Raw genomic sequence first — 18,527 nt, forward strand, 5'->3', positions numbered from 1 at the left:
AGACGCTGAGAGTAGTACTGAAGCCAAAAGACAGGTCTGTCCCCTCTTCAAATATTGCACTTCCACACCAAATATTCAAAAATTTATAAGAGACCCCAATCATCTAGGCCATGACTTTCTTTAATATGCACGAAGCCTAGACAACATTCATCATCACCATTAACTCAATTTCTTGAGAGCCCTCAAGGATGGCAAAAGCATACCTATCCAAAAGTGAAAGATACAGAAATCAGGTACTTTTTTGGCGACAAGATCATATGGCTACATACATAGGATAGCAATTATCGATGCATCACTGCCGACACTTCTTAAATGGGTACCTTTTGCACCGCTTTGGGGCTTCACCTCACTGATTTGGTGTTTCTTTTTCCGTAGGCGTCCATTGAAAATATCCCTTTTCCTGCGAGTTTCTGTCTATGTTTTTTCCTTATATCCACGTGAGTTTTCTTGTACACAAAATGTTTGATGAAATGCCTACTAAAAAGGCCGAAGTAGAAACTAAAAAAAACTGAGGACTCTTTTGTTGGTTCTACTACTGTCGTCGGATGTGAATTACTATGTCAATGAATTTTCCCTTTTTTATGTAACTAATGAATGGGATGTGGGATTATTCCTCAGGTGGTGAAGAAGCTTGGTCTACGGGGTCTGTTTACTCGTGCTCTCCACTGCGCATTGCCATGATGGCAAACATTCACCGATGCTTTTAGGGTTTTTGTACGCCTACGGTTGGTCAATGTGATTTCCTCATAGAATTGCCTTTTCCTTTGATGTAATAATTCTCGGTCCTCAACTGTTGATTGTCCTGATCAAACCAATAGTTAGTTCAACTTGTTGAGTTGTGGTGCTAATATTGTAGTTCAATTAAAAATATGTCGTTTTCAATCAACTAGTCTATGATGTGATAAAAGTATAAATCACTGCCTTTTGTTCCAGAGGGGAATGAGCTATGAATGCACTTTGCTGTCTTTTTTTACGAATATGGATGTTTAGGGCATGTAGCCGGTCTATAATATTTGGTCTTCTACAAGTTCAACCTGTAACCTTTGTGTTACTAATCGATCCCTATTTGGTTTTATGGCGGTTCCTAAGAACACTAATATGTTGGTAGTTTTGCAGGTACCATCTAGGAGGAATCTGTCTCTCCTTGCACCTCTTGGCACCAGAGTCTGAAAATGAGCTAAACTTTATTTATTGTGGTTAATCTTTCCAAAAGAAAGAAAGCAATGTTGATGCCTGAAATTTTGTATGGTGGAACTGGCAGAGCATCATTTGTTCAGAGAGTGGCAGATTAATGCTTCAAACTACTTGTTTGTTCATTTTTAATATAAAATGTCTTCTTATTAATATTTGCTATCGTTATCATTAACACAGGCTAGCAATCAGGTTCGTCATTTTCATGATACTAAGATGGGTCACTTGAGGAAGAAAAAGCGAAGAGGAAGGAACAAGAAAGGATCTAATTCATGGTTGGAAGCCTGCAATGGGGGATTTCAGGCTCATGCATTCAAGGAGAGATTCTGATCTTCCTATGTGTGCTTCTCATATTCACTGTTGATGTCTTTAAATATCAGTAGATTATATCAATGTAATAGAGGTAACCATCAGGTTTACAGAAGTATCCTTTCAAAAAAGGAAGAGAAAGCTTCAGCCCCTCAACTTGCCTGTCATAAATTAATAAATAATTCCCACGAATCGAGAAACATTGGGAATTCTTAAGCATTGGAACTCTTTATGCCGACGGTTTACAAACAAAGTATCCTCGTAATCAAACAACTGATAAAATGCACAGACGGAACAAAGCAAACTAAAACGCTTGGAACAGACCGCATATACGGAATTAAAAATAAACAATAGACTGGACAGACAAAGGTGCTCAAAATGACGGACAAAAGGGACTTTCATGTTTTGTTATTAAAACCATCAAACATTAGACAAAGAACACCACTGGCGAATATGGTATAGTGGATAGAATGTCTTGCACGTTCTGTCCAGCAAAACAGTTATCAAACGATCTCTTAAAACCAGAGGGGATGCCTAGGCGGTAGCCTGACCCCAGCTAAGTGGGAAAAAAAATTACATTAACAAAATTATAAATTTTTAGTTGTATCATGTATTTTTTGGATTTGAATTTAATTTGTTCCTATTCGGATAAGTTTGTTGAACTGTTTGGCTTGCCTTTGAAAAAAATCCTCCTCTTCTTAAGATAAATTTATTTGTGTTTGTTTCAAAGATTGGCAAGATTTGTAAAAAATAATGGAAAATAATATTATATGAATCCATCCCTGTTTTCAGTGCAAGTAGAGTAGATCGAACAGTAAGTTATCGTTTCCATCGCTAAAACAACCCCCAAGTGGCCTGTTTGGAAAAATATGTGAAATAATTAACCTGCCGTTACTGTTCCCAAACCACTCGTTCGTAAAATAGGAGTCTAGTAACAATATTGCATTCTTTGAAACGCAAGGCTCAATAAGTGCGCCCCGATTTTTGGCATCACATATTGGCTACTAATGTTCCTGATATCAAACGGCGTTCGAGGTGGCGTTCCAGCGGTCAAAACGGACATACCGTTCCAAAAACCTTGAGCCGAAACAAACGTGTGACGCAGAACAGGTGGAATGGGTTATAAATACCTGCCCTCCCCTGTTCCACACTGTTCCCCCCTTACCCTCGGAACAGGTGTGGACGGAACGCTCGACGCCTGCTCCTCCCTCTCGACCTTCCCCCTCCTCTCCCTCTCTCGATCTCTCCCCTTCCTTCTGGGTCTCTTGCTTTTCGCCTCTCGACCTCTGGTGTCTTCTTCCCCTCTCGACCTCTTCTATCTTCTTCCATCTCGACCTCAAGTTCCTGTGCTTCGGTTTCCTCTAGTCCGGCTCCTGCAAAATCGGATCAATTCCGGAACCCTCCGGCGGTCACCAGGTGAGGTACGCCTGAATATCTCTCTCTGTCTCCGGCGGTCACTAGTTCAGTACGTGTTCTCTCGCGTTCGATTGCTGTATGCATTTGGATTTTGGGTTTTTATTATTTGGCCGTTTTTTATTTGGGCGTTTTTTTGCTTCTGCTATTTCCTATGCTACGACTGTTTCTCCTCTACAGAACTGCTCCTTAATCACTCTTTACATGGTTGCTCTTCCTTCTTGTGTAGTTTACCTAGTGTTGATTTGCTTTGCAAAAGAAAATGAATTCTTCTTTTTTTATCGTTTTGTGTTAATGAATATCTGTTGACATTTTTTCAACCGTTCCCATCAATATTCCTCCTAAGTCTATTTTTAGCCCAACAAGGTTTCGATGTCTTGGAACTGGGCTTCCATTATTAGCAATATAATATTCCTGTGAGTGCAAAGGCAAAAAGGCAACTAATATCCCATGGTACTTGTTTGTAGCTTTCCTCAAGTTAGGTGGCTTGTTGCTTAATGAGACGCACTCTTAGAGGGTTTTGCATCTCGCCATCTCCTGGTTGAAGTGGAAGCACATAATAATCAGTAGATCTACCTAGCTCTGTGTGTGTATGTTTAGTTGCCTAGTTCAGTTTCTTGGTTTCACAGTGTTCACCATTTTCAGGTTTGGACTTGAAGGATAAAATTGAGTCATAAGCAAAGGCACTTATGTTTCCTCCATGTGATAATCCTGTTTTCTATAATCTTGTATCTGCAAGGGAGGTCAAGATGTTTTAATATAGAAATTGGGATCCTGAGGAAGTCGAGATTCCCATTTTTAAGTACTGGAATTATGTTATGGGAACTCTGATTCCGAGAAACTGAAATTGGGACTCGTTGTCAATCATGGAAATCATGATTCTTCTTGGTCTCTACTTTGCTTCCTCTGAATTGCAATTCTTCTTAGCAAGTGATTCCTGTAACTGTGGTATTTTCCCTATTCCATTTATCGCTTGTCAAATACTGTCTTTTACATTGCCATCTAGTGTTGACGTGCAATGTCATTAATCTTTTAAATACAAATTCTATAGGATTTTCATAATCATGCTTAACCGCCATTTTCTAACAAATATTTATTCATCTTTATGGATGTCTGTTAAGGTTTTGAACGGAGTACAAGCTGAGCTACTCAATGTAGTCCTTACTTTTCTGAGCTACTCATGTGAGAACATCTGATATGGTCATAAATTGCACTGGCTGGAGGCGATGCTCCATTAGGGCCCCATTCCCAAGAGCATCCATCCGTAGATTTTGTATTGTCTGCTACTTTTCAACAGCTTCTTGTAACAATGTTGCACAAATACTATGCACGTTCGGCAATTTTATTGTTGGTTCTCATCATTCTTTTCTGAACCTCTGAGTTTGCAGGAGAAATGTCTGAATATGAAAATATTGTTGGGGGAAAGCTAAAATTGAAAGGGAAGGCCTTGGATGTCAAGTCGGGTGGGGTAAAGAAGAAGAAGAAAAAGAAGCACGAGCATGTATCTGGAACATCGCATACTGATGAACCATCTGGAGGTTTGCTCTTCTTATTCAACCCCTAAAAGTTGTCGTCAACCCTTTCTTGACTTCTTTCTACCAAGTGCAAAATGCAACCCTTTTTATTTAAACCCTAATTAATTGGATTCTTGTTGTCTGGCTCCAACTTTTTTTGTGACTTGTATCTTGGAAATTCTGCATGTGTTAGTTGAAGCAGGTGTATCAACTGATCATTTGAAGGATATAAATGAAGAAGACCAGTTAGGCAATGAGGGAAATCATCCTGCGTATGATGATCATCTCACGCCAGCAGAGAAGAAATACATAGAGCAGCGGGCCAAACTTGATGTGAATCTGTTGGCGAAAACCTCCGGTAAGTCACACAGAGACAGAATTCAGGACTTCAATCAGTACCTAGCAAATCTCAGTGAGCACTATGACATTCCGAAAGTGGGCCCTGGTTAATTGATGTTCTTGCTAGCAACGAGAAAATGGTATGCTGCTGAAGGTTATGCTTTGGCCAGACACTTGCAATTGCCACAGGCTGGTCCAAGTCCCAGAACCATTATGTGTTTTCTTTAGTTCAACACCTGGAGCTTTCCACTTCTGATGCGGTATTGTCACTAATGGCTTTGTATTATGTTATCTCTTGTTGATTCTTAATGACTCTTTGCAAACTATGAAGTGAACTGTTACATATATGATGTGAACTATTACATAGTCATCCTTCTTGTAACCAGGTAAATAGGTCCAGCATGGTGGTCTATTTGCCCCTTGGTTTGAGCCTGATTGATCAAGTAATGGGCATTTTTTGAACTGAACTTTGTAGTTGTAACTTCGCAGTCTAGAACTGAGCCGAGTGCTTGGTTTCGTGGATCTCAATTTGGTTCATATAGTTCATTTTGACGCCGCATTTTACATAGACGTTACGGGCCACGGACGTTTATAAACGCCTCAGTTTTTTCTCAAGGTTATTATAAAAGTTCACGAACGAGACTAGTAATTAGCTACAGAATTTCTTGCAGGATTCTTATCTGCATACATGCCATGCTCATGCACATTGTGATTTGGTATCGGTCCATTCGTTGGCCGACAACTGAGTAGCGTGATCACCTCCTAAAAGAAAAAACAGCTGATGGGCGGAAGCAGCCTCATTGAATACCTGCCCTTTAAGAAACAGGCTTTATTGGCCGTCGCATCTATATCAACGGATATATAAACAAAAAAGAAGGAATCAAATTTTTTACTTATATTTTTAATAAAAATAATCTGAGCTGATGTACCAAGAATATTTTTGGATTTGCTCTGCACCCACTGGTATATAAAAGTCCAGTAGCTACCTGTTTTCTTTTATATATTTATATAGGCCTGTGTTTAATTTGTGTTTGTTGGTGAATGTGGTTGTTGCCATCATCATCATTCATGCTGAGCAGGTATGCCTTGTAAAGTAGGGCACCTCTGCACTCACCTGGCCGGCCGAGGCTGTCACTTGCCACAGCTGCCGATCCCACATGCCAAGCTTCTTTAACATGCGATGGCTTCAACGAGTCAAATGATTTCTGACCGGAAACTGCTAGGTAATGAACAGGATCCGGGTGCTATATATATATATATATGTGCTTTGCCGAGCTTTAGCTCCACGCAGCAGCATGGGCATCACGCATGGTAACAAGAGAAGCTCGTCTTTCAAGCGCAGTGCACCGCCAGTGTGTCTGAACGTTAATACATTCATGGATTCCAAACTCGGTTACATGCACACGCTTTTGTTTCTGTACATTTGCATTGTGCACAAGTTCTTATGCATACCAATTACTCATAAAAGAGGACTAGGGACTCAATGCAAATGAGTCAAGGGCACAGTTGGGATGTCTTAAGGCCCGTATACCATGCACGGCGTACACGCAAGTCCCCTTCTCATGTTATACTGTCAGTGTTCTTGCTACCAAACAAACATTGAAACACCCAATGGACATTAACTGTTACTGAGGTGCCAACCCTATGGACTTTAGTGCACCGGCTGGGACCTGCACGTAAGATTAGAAGGTCAGTTTCTTGTTCGAGATGCATGCAGTGTTTTGAGAGGAGAAGTGTTTGCATGGAGCGAATTAATTACACTAACGAATAGTAGTCGAATGTGGGTTTCGCTTAATTAAACTAAGGAATGTGAACATAACGATGATATCATACACGAAATTAAGCTCTCCGATTATCAAATTCATTGTACGAGCAACCGTAAGATATGTGCAAGACTTGAACTGCACAAACTTGTTGATCAAGATTTAAAGAATTGTAAGAAAAAAAAAATGTATTGATATATCAATTAAAAAATAAGGAGCATACCCACATGGTCTTTCTAAAGTTTATACCAAAAATTCTAAATTTAATGATTGTTTTTGTTGAGTTGCTATCATTGTGCGACGCAAATTTTGTGTGGGAGCTACCAATTCTTGCACCAAAGGGAGTCACATGAATGTGGGGTTGGGCACCACATGAAGACAACGTCTCACCTTAGTTGGAAGGCAATAAAAAATAAGGGTCCAGATTTGAATGTGCAAGTGGCAATCCATGAATTAATGAACGTGCCCACAATGCCTGATGGGCGCGCCCTTGACCGCGAGGTCGGGGAGACTAAGCTGTCTCAACTTGGTGTGGTGCAGATACATACATGGTTCATCGAGGCCATCGGACCCACAAGCTTCACCTGACCTTACTGGGAATGTCCGCTCAAGCCCAATACATTAATAAACATGAAAAAAATATATGAGTTGGATAAGAAGACGATATGAAACCCAAGACACGCATGCCATAGACAATCTACTTTATTGGATGGCCCCTTGAACCATCTAATTCCTACTGATCGCTAGCTGGAGTTTGGTGAATAAAAAGTGAAGAAGGCGACGTCATCATGCAATTTCTCAAATGGTTAGACCTTTATTTTAAAATCGGTGGCAGCAGGCCAGCAATATCTGACACCCGCATACCTTGTTAAATTACTTGCTCAGCAGTTCAATATATGTGTGGGCTGATCCGATGGCAGGAGGACGAGGTCGAGTGGCATGCAGTTATTGAAAGTAATGCCCTCCCTCCCTCTCCGCAGAGCTTTTTAAATAGAAGCTTCAGCCTCAGGAGGAGCTTATTTTTTAAATCTTTACTAGGTAAAAAACTTAGGCTTACTTGTATATGGTAGCTTCAATTCAATAGATCTGGTCCATGAATGATCAACTGAAAATTTGTTAATGATATATTTAGTATGAAAAACAATTTATAAGACCTTCAACAAGGACCATACCATCCAGCAAGTAGAACTCCCGACGTCTGGCTGGTGGAGGGTTTAATACTTTGCCTGCCCTCCCTGGGCCACCACTGCCACTAACATCTGCGATATTTTCCGAAGCAGTGGAAAACGACTGCAATTATTCGTGCATCCTTTTTTGTTTGTTTGCAGCATTCATCGTTGGTTTGGTGCCGAGATTTTACAGCTTGTTTTCTAAAATCTCGCCATTTTCTTTTGTACTGGGTTCCATGTCTAGCAATCTTGTCGTCGTGAGATGAACTGTTTTGGATTTTGACCAGCAGTCGCGAAGATGCGACAGTCGTTTAAATCCCATTAAACAATCGGGGGATCGATTAGGTTTGTGAAAAACTCAATTTTAATAGAATCCCGTTTCTAAAGAGCTACTCCTATCCCTAAGTTATTTTTCCGTATCCAAAAACGCCAATTAAAATTTTAAAAACTGGTTTAAAAAAAGCTTACACAAATCAACCAAACACAACCTTATATATTTCACGAGTTTTCACCTTTCACTTAACCATAACTACGCTGCCGGCGGTTGTGTTCTTTTCCATCTTAAAGGGGTTAAAATACTCATAAGAGCACGAGAGAGATGGGCGGTTCGATGTTTCGTCTCGAACTACATTACAAACCAGAAAGGCAACAAAAAGGGTCACGAGGCTAACCACAGTGATGTGGACGCGAACTGATGGCGACCCAGCAATACTCCGGGTGGCGTGGGTTTTACGAGCTACACGGACCAAGAAGACCCACGACCAGCCCTTCAAAATGCGCTGGATAAGATTCATCTCGGTTTTTTACTCGGCGAAGCTTTTATTAGAAAATCGAATCCAACTCCGGCGTTCCATGAAAACCTGCAACACTCGATACCAAAAAAAGAAGTTCATCGGTCTTAACTGCCATCGGCGCCGCAAGAGCAAAGGTACGGGCTAACTACTTACTAACTAAACAAGCCGTGGAGAAAACCGGGAAAACGCCTTACATTACACAACATAACGAGAAGGCGGCACAATAAGTTCAAACTTCCGGCAACCCAGTGAGCTTAGAGCCTCATTAATGGTTGCGCTTTCTCCCTCTAGTCTCGTAACTTATCCACCTTCTGCTTCCCTTGTTCTCGAGCTGACTCGAACAATAAGTGCCGGTGTTAGTTCATTTTCATTTATACGAAGTATTTGTGCCCAGCTGCGATTAATGCCACCTGGAGGACTGGGCCGTCGTCACCATTTTCTCCTTGAAAAAGGATACTCGCGCACGTGTTGAACGGTGCGGAGGAGAAAATATATATTTGTTTAAGAAAAGGGAAATTGGGGAGGGAGGAGAAGTAGCGAAATGGCAGGCATTGGATGCTCTGCCGGCGCTTGCGAGTGGGGGACCCGCCGGAAATGGCGTCTCAGAGGTTCACGGGAGCAGTAAAATCGGCAAATCAAGTCGTAAAAGAAGAGGGGGTGAACTTGGAATGAAAACAAAGCTATTAAGAGAATCCCGCTTGCGTCACCCGAGTTCCAACCGATTCACGAGAAGTCGCTACACAAATGAAACAAGTAAAGGGCGTCACCAAAAAGAGAGGAGGAAGAAGATAATGTGAATTTTTTTCCTTTCTGTTTATTTGCAGAAATGAATTTTACTGTAAATGGTCATGGCAAAGAAACAATTATAAAATACAAAGAGAAAAATGAAAAGTCCATACAAAAAATTGAGAAAAAACAACCGAAACCAATGACAGCCATTGACAACAAAAAGAAAAAGAAAAAAAGGGGAAAAGAGAACGGACCACGGATGGCTGCCCTTCTCGGGTTGACTTATCGCCGGAAAATGACGTCATCAGGGACTGAGGAAGGTAATGGGGGTTTCCGTGGTTCGCCTTACGAGGAGGAGGTGGAACGGGTGGCGGGCGGCGACGGGCCGTAGAGGTCGTAGGGCGCCCAGAGCGAGTCCAGAGGGCACGGCCGGTTCGAGTCGAGACGGACCCACGGCTTGCCACTCCCGCTCCAATGGAGCAAGCTAACGGGGCCGGGATGGAGGTCCCGGCAGCTGCCGCGGACGTTGTCGCCGCCGAGGCCGTGCTGGTTCCACCGGTGGTCGATGGGCTCCACTTTTCCGGCAAAGACGAGCAGGAAGGGCGGGAGAGAACCGAGATCGTAGATCCGCCGGACTTTCTGGATCTCCATCCACCGTTCGATCCTCCGGGTGTATCGGAACCGCCTCCATCGCTCGAGGTCAATGACCATCACTCCCGTGTTGAAGTAGCAAGGCCTCCTTCCTCGAAACGCACCGGAGAGACGGCGGTCGCCCCAGAATCCAGCGGTGAAGTACTTAGTGAAGTTGGCGTGGCAGTACTCCGGGGCGCCGACCGTCCTAGACCCGAGGCGGATGCCCCACAGCTTGGCGATGTCGTCGACCACTACTATGTCCGAATCGAGGTAGATGACCCGCCGGACGCAGGGCTCCAGCAGGTCGCCGATGTAGTTCCGGGCATAGTTCAGCGGCTGCTCGAGGGCGGAGCGGACGGATGTCGAGATGAGGCCGCGGACGAGATCGGGGTCGAAGAAGTAGAGCTTGAATTTCAGGAAGCGGAAGGTTGAGTTGACCAGGCGCCCGAGATCAGACGCGGGCTCGGCGACGAGGAAATGGAAGAAGAGGTTCTCCGGGCAGATGGAATGCTGCAATACGGAGTGCACGGCGGCCATAGACCCCCTCAGATACTCGGCATCGAGCGTTATGGCGATGTGAACGAGAGACGGGTCGCAGACGTCCAACCCCTCGCCGGCCGGGCCCTGACATTCTCCGGCATTGCGAAAGGTCTGCGCCTTCCGGAAGGCGAAGCGGCTGGTCGCGTCTCTGGCGGGCGGGATCTGCGAAGGGAGCCGGAGGTAGCCTTCCCGGAACGCCTCGGCCGGTGCCAAAGATTGCAGCGAGGGCGTGACGAAGATCATGACCAAGGCCGCAAAGGCGAACCCGGAGAGCTTGACGACCCACAGCATCTTCCGGCGGGCTCTCCGGTGAGCCTTGGTTCGGCCACCGATGAACCTGAGGCTGATGAGGAGGTGGAGGATGATGAGCGTCCCCTTGATGTCCGCCAGTCTCTGTTCCTTGTACATCGTCCAGATTCTCATTGAACGGCGGAGATTCACCGAAAATCAGACACAAAATCTCTTCCGCTCCGCCTTGCCAAGAGCAGTAACCAACTCCAGCGGTGGCCGGTGAAGAAGGAAGCCCATCGACGGCGGCGTGACGGGGAATGGGAGTCGTCGAAACTCCAACCGACAGCCGTCGTTTCCCTCTTCAGTCTTCACCTCGCTCCTCCTCCTTCTTCCCCTTTACTGGCAACAAATGACGAAAAAAGGATTTAAACCTTTTCTGCCCTTTCCGCCATGGAAATCCACGTTAACTCTCTGGGGATTTTTCTCCTTTATTTTATTCAATTTGTTGAGTTTTAAAATCCCTCTTCCCTTCTCTTCTCGTCCTTATTTTATTACGTAATCTATTCCATAAAAAGAACACAGAGCGAGAGCGACAGAGGCTCCGCCTGCTCTCCCAGAGAGAGAAAGAGAGCGAGAGGTTGAAGCCGAAGGCGTACATGCAGCCGTAGGGCACACACGTACGCGAAGGCTCGGGGGATCGTACGCGTGTCCAAGATAAAGGGTCGGGACGGGTGTAGACGCAGCTCCGGTGGACTCCGGTTCCGAGTGCCGACAATCTCGTGAGGAGAGGAATCTTCCGGAACCCGTAGATGCTTTCCCGACGGACGGACAGATACGTATGCACCAGCCTGGCTCCCATTCATCAAGTAAAGTAGTACGAGCCTCTCACCAAACTAAACCTAAACGCCCTCGCCTCGATCGACTCGTCGCCATGACTCTGCGGTTCCCTTTGCAGTGAAACGATATAAATCTCGCAGAATTTTATCCTCTTTTTTTAGATGCATGCAGGTCGTTCGTGACATGTAAAAGATGGGTCATCTCATCTCTCTGTGTAGCCGTCCATGTAAGGGATGGACGGTCTAGGAGGAAGAAGCATCTGCCCTTCCCTGAGTTTCTTCAACTTTAAAAGTAACGCGATTATTCCGGGGACTTCTCCCGCTATCTTTGTGGATCGGTTGACTTCTCCTCTTATCAATGCAACTAATTTAGTATTTAGTTGCTCCATTCGCCTTAAAAAATGAAACAACGATACACAAATGAATTCACCATCATAACTTTAACTAGGAAATGTTTTTGAATTCAACGAAACGAATGCATAATCAAAGAATAGCTAGTACAGGCGACGCCCGGCGAGTGAATGTACATTCCAAAAGGCCCCACGTCAGGGCCTCGAAAGATGGCCTTAAATCCTGCTATATATATATTTAGCAAGGAACATTCCATTTATGCTTTCCAAAGTGCAAAATCATCAAAATAGATTTTACTAAATGCTAATGACCAAAAAGGCGAGCTCTTGTCATGAAGTTGATTCAAGTAACAATCTAACGTGTTCCTCAACATATTTTTACAGCAATATATGCAGACACGAATTCGAGGAAAAGAAAAGGCTTAGTAAATCTCTATGTACATTCGCATGTGTGTGTGGTGGTCGAGCTTGCACGAGAGAGAGAGAGAAAGAGGGGGGGATTTCTTATTGCATATGGTTGCGGGCGGCTGCTGCTGTCGCCTGGTCGGGTCAAAACGGTGCACTAAGGGCGTGCAGCGTGTCTGGCAAACGGTCAAAGGCTGTGGTGGGTGGCCAGCGTCCGGACGGGCTTCCCTCTCCTTCAAGACCAAACACGCTAACTGGTTCTACAATCCCACATTCTCTTCTTTTCTTGTTTCACTAGAAATGGACCCTTTGCTTACTTACTTGTGGTGGGAATATGTGCATCCGAATTTTGGTATCCCTGCTTTTGCTTTTGTGTGCATAAAAAGAGAGAAAGAGACGGGCGTCATTTGCCTTTTGGTGTGTAAATCGCTTCTCACCTCCTTTGTAGGAAAAAGTTTTTTTTTCTTTCTTTTTTTTGAGCGAGAAAACAGTCTATTCATCTTGAAGTCTATCCATTTCTTAGTTTCCCATTCGTGCGCTTGTATGAGCGATTCTTCGATGTTTTTCTCCACCGATAAAATATGTAGTGGCCGCAAACTCTGATATTAGGACCTAAAATTTTGCTCTCAAAGATCTTTTGAGATGTGTTGTTGTTCAATTGAAATTGAACGACTTTATTCTTTGCTCTTTAAATGGGAAGGAGCACCTTTGGGAGTCTTTAAACCTTTCTTGCCTTGTACGTTTAGAGCCTGAAAAGTCATATATATGCGCAGCTCCCTTCGTGGAACTACAATTACAGAGGAGAGAATGCAAAGCCTTTTTTTTTTCAAGTCAGATAAAGTCTAGCTCTCTAATTAATTGTTCCTCCTTTCACTAGCGTGATTCCTGAATTCCTGTCACTTTTCCATCCCCTTCCTTTCTCCCAATCACGTAGGAGGACACAAATCAAGACTTTCTGATAAGAATTCTTTTAGACAAATTTTCTATTGATTTGCCATCAGCTCCAAGATGTCCTAGACAGAGGAGACGGTTAACGGCTTCTGGATTGCCGTCCATCGCCTAGATGAACGGCCTCTAGGTCGCCACCTATACAGCAGGCGTTTGTTTGGTTGGGTCCATTGATACCCAATGTTTTAATGGGGAACGGAACGGCACTCATGACTGATCCCATCAACAGCATTAAAGATGGTCGAAAGGTGTCTGTTTAGCATTCGTACAGGGTAATAACTATCGTAAATATTAGTTCGCTGCCTAATTTACTCCTCTCCAATATCACACAAAGCCGCTTAGGTTTTTGAAAAAACATGATATCTAATTTGGTGGTCATTGTTTATGTTGAAAAAAGATTGAGCCAGTCAATTTACGGTTTAGACTATATTTTGCATGATTGAAATTAAAGACACTGTGTTGAAGCATCATCAAGAGATACACGGCGAAGTATTTTCATCCTGGAAGTTGGGCAAACACGACCTCTTTTCTTCTTCTTCTTCTTCTTCTATCTCTCTCTTGGGACAAAGTTCAATGTTTATTAAGAACACCAAAAAGTATGAGGAAGTTCAATGTTTATTAAGAACACCAAAAAGTATGAGGCTCACTTCTGTGATTTATACCGAAAGATAGGCCCCAAAGGAGAATTTACCTTGGAGATACTCTCCCGATCCCTAGTTCCTTAAACAACATATGGCCAACTTAGTATTACTTTTATGTAAATAATTGTCATATGGAAGTTGAAGTGGGTAGGTTTATAATATACATTTTAGTTGCCAATGCACATTTTAATATTCGATAGTTCTGCTAAAAGATGATGGATTTCTCTGCCAGAGACGATACAACTAGACGGGTCCAAAAGAGTGGCTGTAATAGCTAAGGTGGCCGTGCCTACGGACAAGCAGTCGTGGACACTTGATCTCATGGGCATCGCTTCTCACATAAGCCAAAACCACCACAGCTTAGTGAAATCGAAGAAGACCTGCACAATTTTACCAAAGGTTCTCACCTGGATTTCCTTATTCTAATACTTAGAAAGAAGTTGTGCTAATCCGATTAGATGACTTGTAGGACAACTTACCCTTTCCTCTTGATTCCACGAATACCTCACGAGCGTTGGTACTTGCTAGGCCTTTAAAATTATATTTGATCATCCTTCCCGGAAGAGAATGTTTCCTCCTTGGTCCTAAAAAGTAAAAGCAACCCTGATTGAGAAAATAAATCAAGTTCCGTTCGCTTCACTTCGAAGCTTGTATTGCTTTTCACGCTTCTTTGTTCGTGCACTTGTATATTTATTCTTTTTATATAAACAACAGAAAAGCTATTCATTCTTCAATACATTGATGTTGGCTCCAATTCAACCTTGTTGTCTGCTATTCCTTTGTTTTCAGACTGTCAGCTAAACGATGCTTCATTGATTTCTGTCCATTTACTTTCTTCTAGGCCAAGCTCTTGCTGTCTTGCCTGCTAATTAATAGTCTTATTGCCAAGATTAGTTTCTTTCTTTCTTTCAAACTTCAGCTATTAAAAACGGGTAGAAGTATCAAATCTCGCACTGCAACGATGGACAATACAGAATTTCCCCGTTGATTATGCATCCTGACCGTGGAGAAGCTGTGGTTCGAGAATGACGGAGTCGAGACTTGTTTCCTGACCTTCATCCCAACATTCTTATAAAGAAGAAAAGAACCCTCCCTTATCTTTGCACAGTAATCCGTTTGTTCCTGAGTTGGAGTGGTCAGTCGTTGTTGCAGACAAAAGATAATGCACGTAACAATAATCATTTATGATTTGAACTTGCTAAATTTATATCGTGAAAGAAGATAACAAGTAATGTGGTTGATCTTAGCTGGAATTGGTGAAATGGCTTGGTACATTTATCATCAAGTGATCACAACATGAGAGAGGCAAAATGAAGTAACGAAGGTTGATAATTAACTGAAAATCTCCCACATCATTGAGCGATCTGGATGGTGGAAGTGGATGGTACTCTGCAGCGTGAGACCTTGCTCCCCGTCAAGCACAGGAGTGGAGTGATTTATTACGTCGTCGCAATCTTCCACGTATAAATCAAGGGATATGTACATCATGGATTCATGGTCGTAATGCATGAATAGATTTTGAACGCATGTATGTACTGTTCAATTCCATCCATTTTATGCCTTTGATTTCGTACCGTTCTAGATTAGTTTCTTGTCTACTTTTTAAACATAGAAGTATACGCACACCATTCCAATTCTGTGCTTTCCTTCCTTCATTCTAATGCCCAATTTGGGTCTGTGAAGCATATCACACAAGCGAGAGATGAAAAGTCCTTTCTGCACACACACACACAAGTGCGACAACAGAGTTCTAGATTGGGATTCTCCACTCCTAATTTTCAGTTGCCCTGGTCAGGAAGCGGATCTGCTGGAGGGTAGGCCTCCATCCTGTTTAGTAGAATGAAATAAACTGTACAGGCAAGAATACATAAATTCAAACCAAAAAGAATAGGGAGTAAACACCCAAAAACCCCTACTCGCTGCAGCAGAGATCAACAGCCATCCACCTTTATCTAAGCAGCAACTTCCCACGCTGGTGGGTAGGAGGACAGAGTGATTTTGTCTACTAGACGCTTGATCCACAGAAGATCATCTCTCAGGCGTCCTCTACCTTCCAAACCAGCCCTGAGCGTACTTTCCCATTGGCCATGGGTGCCCTGAGCGTACTTCCACGGAGGCTTCAAGAATATGACCTAACACCTGCTCTTCCGATGCATTTCCGAACTGGAAGGAAGCATTTTTGTACTATCCCCCCAACCAACTGCCGCAGCGATCAATGTCTTCTGCTTCACACAAATGGATACAATTTCTATGCAGACGTCCGTGTTTTACAAAATTGGCTAAACTTTGAAGGCGGAAAGCTCATTCTGATTACATTGATTGCTGAACTGAAATGCTTCTATGCATTGACTTCATACTGATCTTACGAAATTGGGAAGCTGGATGTGACATTGTTAATATAAATCACTACTAGAGATGGCATACACATAATTTATGAGAGGAGATCTAGTATTCTAATTAATAGAGTGGTCAGTACTCTTCTCTCCCTTCTTCCCCCAACCAAACCGTTGCACATATATAGAAGCACTCTGCATCGCATGGGCCTCAGTACTAATTGGTGGGACTTAGACACAGATTATTGTGCTGTTATAGACGAAAAGGTACCCAAACTATTCCGTTCAAGCAGTGTAGCGTAACCGCTTTGATCGCTCATTTGCTTTTACCGAATGGAATATCAAGGAATAACATTAAGTTGTAGTTCAAAGTTTGGCATCATCAGTAACCCAGAGATCGTCTTGTTTGCATTCATTGGGTAATTATATTCGTATCTCAGTACTGTCGTCATTCTCCCTCCATGCTAATTGCAGTATGCCATGATATTTGAGTGTAGAATACGTTTTTTTGATGGTTTAAGGAACAATTTCTGTTCGAACATATGCATTTAACGAAGTCACATTCAACTGGCTCCGCATCTAAATCAAAGGCAATCACTATTAAGTATGCTGCAGGTGATAGAATAAACCATGAAAGAAGCTTCACTTTGTCCGCAGATAGCATCTGTGAATTTATCCTCCCCTGTGCCGGCTATAAACTTTGAAGCATGATTAGATTGATATATCCTAAGCCAGCAAACATACAACACCTTGCAAATCTTGCGAAGCAAGAGCATCAGTGCGACCAACCAACCAGGATGGCTCACCATGTGTAACCTTTCACCATGTTATGTTGAGAATTCCAGGAGACACGGAATCCTAGCAATTTTGAAGCAGATAAAAATCGAGATCACACTTTACGACGGACAAGAAGAAATGAAATGAAAGTCGAAATTTAAGGGTTAATCTTGAGGAAGCGAGGATATCGCTTCTGTGACTGGTAAAGCGTACTGAAAGTCGTTTGGCCTATACGCACTTTGTTTCGCTGTGACAGAAGCAAGGCTGGACATCACATCAGTGGCTTCTGCAGGGATGACGGTATTAATTAAAGAGGCTCTCTTGGTTTAGCAACTGCACCTGCAAGCGTTCCCATGATCAACAACACTTGAAGCCGCTTTGACGGCAAGAATCGGATCAACAAAGGAGTTGCCCATCTTGTTGGGATGGATTACATTCCCAAACCAATCATGGAATAATTTTTTTTCTGGAGAAGTTTCAACTTTCAACCATGTCGCGCGGTTCCTTTTCAATTTCGAGAAAAGAAAGAATCGGCCCCAATTATTTCTCCTGAAACCTTTCACCCGTTGTACTGGTGAAAAAGCTTTTAACCAGAAATTCGTTTCGAGCTACCTGTCGCCCTCTAGGAGATTTGAAGGCACAATACCCTGAAAGAGAGGCAGTCCCAAAGGACGCGCGCGCAAAGGATTTTAATCGTATCGATTTTTAGGAAAAAGAGAAGGAAAGAAAACATGCCCCAAACATTTTTCTGGAAAATATGAAAAGCTCCCTCCGATGTTAATGAGCCTTCCCTGTACATTTTTCTGGCTTCAAAGAAACTCACCAGCTAGGGATCTTTCATCCTCTATAATCTTATTCCAGGATTGCACCCTCCTGAAAACTCTTGTTTGTGCTTCATTTCAAGCAAATTAGGCTGCGAATTGTCATGGCTGAGCCAATTTGACAAAAACGAAAGTTCTGGTTTTGAAAATTTACAGCCGTCAAATCCTACATGTAGATCGGGTTCAGAGGTTTGAACATTAATCCCAACTGAACTTGACCCTTGTGAATCCCATCTGATTGAAACAATTGGGACCTGTGAGGGTAAGTATGAGATTAGATTGAAATGCATTATATATTGATCCCATCGTGTATCTAGGGAACTGAAACATAGTAGTCCTGTATTTTCCTGTCAGACATGAAGCGCATTGCTACTCTCTGAGCCAAGAGTCCTATACTGTAAATGGCAGACCCCGTAAGCAGGTGCAGATTCAGACTTGAAGCCCAAGACACCGTCACTCAGGATTTACAATTCCACGGTGTTGAATTTTTTCCGCAAACAAAGAAGCTGCAACCAAATCTGCCGTGAAAAGAAACAGCTCGCTTGAATTCCACGGTGACAGAGCCTGGAGTGATGAAATTCTACAGCATTGCCTTCGTCTCGTCTGCTCCTAATTGTGTTGTGATAGGCCACTAAGCCAGCGATGCTCGATGACCGTTGCAGAAGCTGGTTGACGACGACCCGGGCCCATTGCCAGGTTGCTTGTTCATGGCTGCCCAATCCTCCATTTGAGCAAGAACCACCAGGGCACAATGTGGAAACAATCTGCATAATCATAAGGTTCAAAATTAA

At 43.1% G+C, this 18,527-nt stretch overlaps 2 protein-coding genes and 1 long non-coding RNA gene across 8 annotated transcripts; 2 read left to right on the forward strand and 1 right to left on the reverse strand.

Annotated features, from left to right (window-relative positions):
- Nucleotides 1–84: 84 nt before the first annotated feature.
- On the forward strand, nucleotides 85–1,650 carry LOC126410470 (uncharacterized). 2 transcript variants are annotated; one of them, XR_007574516.1, is made up of 3 exons: nucleotides 85–233; nucleotides 619–735; nucleotides 1,117–1,650. It is a non-coding gene; the product is annotated as an uncharacterized LOC126410470 (long non-coding RNA). The 2 variants fall into 2 exon arrangements; XR_007574517.1 differs by having other exon boundaries at nucleotides 619–725.
- Nucleotides 1,651–2,636: 986 nt separating this feature from the next.
- Nucleotides 2,637–5,233, forward strand: LOC116261707 (uncharacterized). Of its 4 annotated transcripts, XM_050079989.1 has the most exons (4): nucleotides 2,784–2,921; nucleotides 4,035–4,186; nucleotides 4,302–4,451; nucleotides 4,621–5,233. In XM_050079989.1, the coding sequence occupies exons 3-4, from the start codon at nucleotides 4,307–4,309 to the stop codon at nucleotides 4,875–4,877; spliced, it is 402 nt and encodes a 133-aa protein (XP_049935946.1). In that variant the 5' UTR covers nucleotides 2,784–2,921; nucleotides 4,035–4,186; nucleotides 4,302–4,306; the 3' UTR covers nucleotides 4,878–5,233. The 4 variants fall into 4 exon arrangements, with proteins under 4 accessions (XP_031496375.1, XP_031496374.1, XP_031496376.1 ...); XM_031640515.2 differs by lacking the exon at nucleotides 4,035–4,186 and having other exon boundaries at nucleotides 2,637–2,916; nucleotides 4,630–5,233; XM_031640514.2 differs by lacking the exon at nucleotides 4,035–4,186 and having other exon boundaries at nucleotides 2,639–2,916.
- An 888-nt stretch (nucleotides 5,234–6,121) lies between these two features.
- On the reverse strand, nucleotides 6,122–11,312 carry LOC116263132 (probable galacturonosyltransferase-like 7). Of its 2 annotated transcripts, none has more exons than XM_050079988.1 (2): nucleotides 9,476–11,312; nucleotides 6,122–6,436 (listed from the first exon to the last, which is right to left on the reverse strand). In XM_050079988.1, the coding sequence occupies exon 1, from the start codon at nucleotides 10,815–10,817 to the stop codon at nucleotides 9,567–9,569; it is 1,251 nt and encodes a 416-aa protein (XP_049935945.1). In that variant the 5' UTR covers nucleotides 10,818–11,312; the 3' UTR covers nucleotides 6,122–6,436; nucleotides 9,476–9,566. The 2 variants fall into 2 exon arrangements, with proteins under 2 accessions (XP_049935945.1, XP_031498596.1); XM_031642736.2 differs by lacking the exon at nucleotides 6,122–6,436 and adding an exon at nucleotides 8,629–9,228.
- Nucleotides 11,313–18,527: the final 7,215 nt, after the last annotated feature.

The sequence above is a fragment of the Nymphaea colorata genome, chromosome 10, assembly GCF_008831285.2.
Source record: "Nymphaea colorata isolate Beijing-Zhang1983 chromosome 10, ASM883128v2, whole genome shotgun sequence".
In the NCBI taxonomy this organism is placed as follows: domain Eukaryota; kingdom Viridiplantae; phylum Streptophyta; class Magnoliopsida; order Nymphaeales; family Nymphaeaceae; genus Nymphaea; species Nymphaea colorata.

Excerpts from the sequence above, each read along its gene's own strand:
- LOC116261707 (XM_031640514.2), top strand. The coding sequence starts at position 4,307 with ATGTCTGAATATGAAAATATTGTTGGGGGAAAGCTAAAATTGAAAGGG. Across the intron at positions 4,452-4,620 it reads TACTGATGAACCATCTGGAG|TTGAAGCAGGTGTATCAACT; the intron begins GTTTGCTCTTCT and ends TGCATGTGTTAG.
- LOC116263132 (XM_050079988.1), bottom strand. The coding sequence starts at position 10,817 with ATGAGAATCTGGACGATGTACAAGGAACAGAGACTGGCGGACATCAAG.